The 1,315-nt window shown below is 48.4% G+C and overlaps 1 protein-coding gene and 1 pseudogene across 3 annotated transcripts in view; one reads left to right on the top strand and one right to left on the bottom strand.

Annotated features, from left to right (window-relative positions):
- Positions 1 to 270, bottom strand: part of LOC107182668 — a 956-nt pseudogene extending 686 nt beyond the window's left edge.
- The window catches only part of ANXA7 (annexin A7), a 28,938-nt gene that overhangs the window by 5,457 nt on the left and 22,166 nt on the right, over positions 1 to 1,315 (top strand). Inside the window, exons 1-2 of one of the 3 annotated variants that reach the window (XM_015562148.1) lie at positions 114 to 337; positions 430 to 484. In XM_015562148.1, the coding sequence (XP_015417634.1) occupies positions 431 to 484 (54 nt within the window). In that variant the 5' untranslated portion in view covers positions 114 to 337; position 430. Of the gene's footprint in view, positions 1 to 113; positions 338 to 426; positions 485 to 1,315 lie in introns of those variants that run through there. The other 2 variants (XM_015562147.1, XM_006760974.1) reach the window with 2 other exon arrangements.

Below are 1,315 nucleotides of genomic sequence, written 5' to 3'. Positions count from 1 at the left end.
CACGCAGGCTCCCACCGAGGGGGTGGGCTGGGCGGGGGCCATGTGACCTCGTTGTGGCAAGAAGACCATTTCACGGTTTCCCTGTATGGAAGCAATATAAAGCAACTTTAAAAATAGGTTTAAGTGAAAAATAAATTGGCTTAAAAGAAAATAGTTCATAAATAGAAGTACTGGTAGTATTGAGATAGGACAAGAATGGTATGGTATGAGGAGAATGGTGGTGGAACGCTTGCTCTGCTCTCCGATACCAGTGATGAGATGAAGAAACATGTTACCGGCGTTGCGTTTACCAGCCCCAATACCCACATTTGAACGCCAGCCAGACTCTTGAAAGAAGGTGTATTTTTTAATAAGATCCTATGACAGTATATGTCTACAAAGGCCGTAACTTGTATAAGAAATCACAGAGGACTTTTTTTATTGTTACAGAATGTCCTATCCAGGCTATCCCCCCACGGGCTACCCGCCTTTCCCTGGATACCCTGTAAGTATTGCCCCTTAAATACTAAAACAGCTCATACCCTGGAGCAGGTGCGGGTAGGACTAGCCCTTGACCGAGCTGACAGGCCAGAGCAGGGCTCGTCAATCCATGTGCCCGAGTGCAGGAGGGTGCTGTGGGGGACAGAGCATCTGCCTGCCCCGTGGAAAGCCAGCAGCTCGGCCTCAGTCTGATGTGGCCACGCGGGGAGGCAGGCCCAGTGAGGCCAGGCCCTGCACTTCGTCAGGTAAAACAAGCAATCTGGATTTTGTTGAAATTGCCCCAATTTGAAAAATTGGGAAATTAATTTTTTTAAAGAGGGTCCTTGGTTTGTAGTCCTGAGACTAGCATTTGGAGTACATTTTATCATCGTGCTGTCAAGTTCTGCCTGGTTGATGTCTGTCCTCTGAGGACTGAACTTACAGCTGAGGCCTAAGTGAGCATCAGGCGTTTCAGTTTTACGCTCATAAGAATGCAGGGCTTGTTTCTGACAGAGTAGAAAGAGGGGCCTGCAGATTAATGATAATGTGTGAATCCTTATGTAAAGTGAATACATAGCTGGATTTATCACAGGAGAGATAAGAATTACGACTATGTTTCCAGATGCCTATGGGCTCTGGCGATCATTTTTGTCAGTGTAGGGTAATTGCTGAAACAGACAACTCAGCCACCCAATGACTGGACACAGGAAAAGCTCATTTCTTCCTTCAGGCTCCTGGAAGTCCGTGGGGGTGAGGGGGGCGGGGAGAAGGCTTTGTTCCAGGTGGTCTTCAGGTTCCCAGGCACCTTCCAAGTGTTGGCTCTGTCACCCTGGCACCCTGGCGTCCTCCACTGGGA

This window comes from Myotis davidii, unplaced genomic scaffold (genome assembly GCF_000327345.1).
Source record: "Myotis davidii unplaced genomic scaffold, ASM32734v1 scaffold134, whole genome shotgun sequence".
Lineage (NCBI taxonomy): Eukaryota > Metazoa > Chordata > Mammalia > Chiroptera > Vespertilionidae > Myotis > Myotis davidii.
Note: the sequence above shows the minus strand (reverse complement) of the source record. Positions and strands in the feature narration are given on the sequence as shown.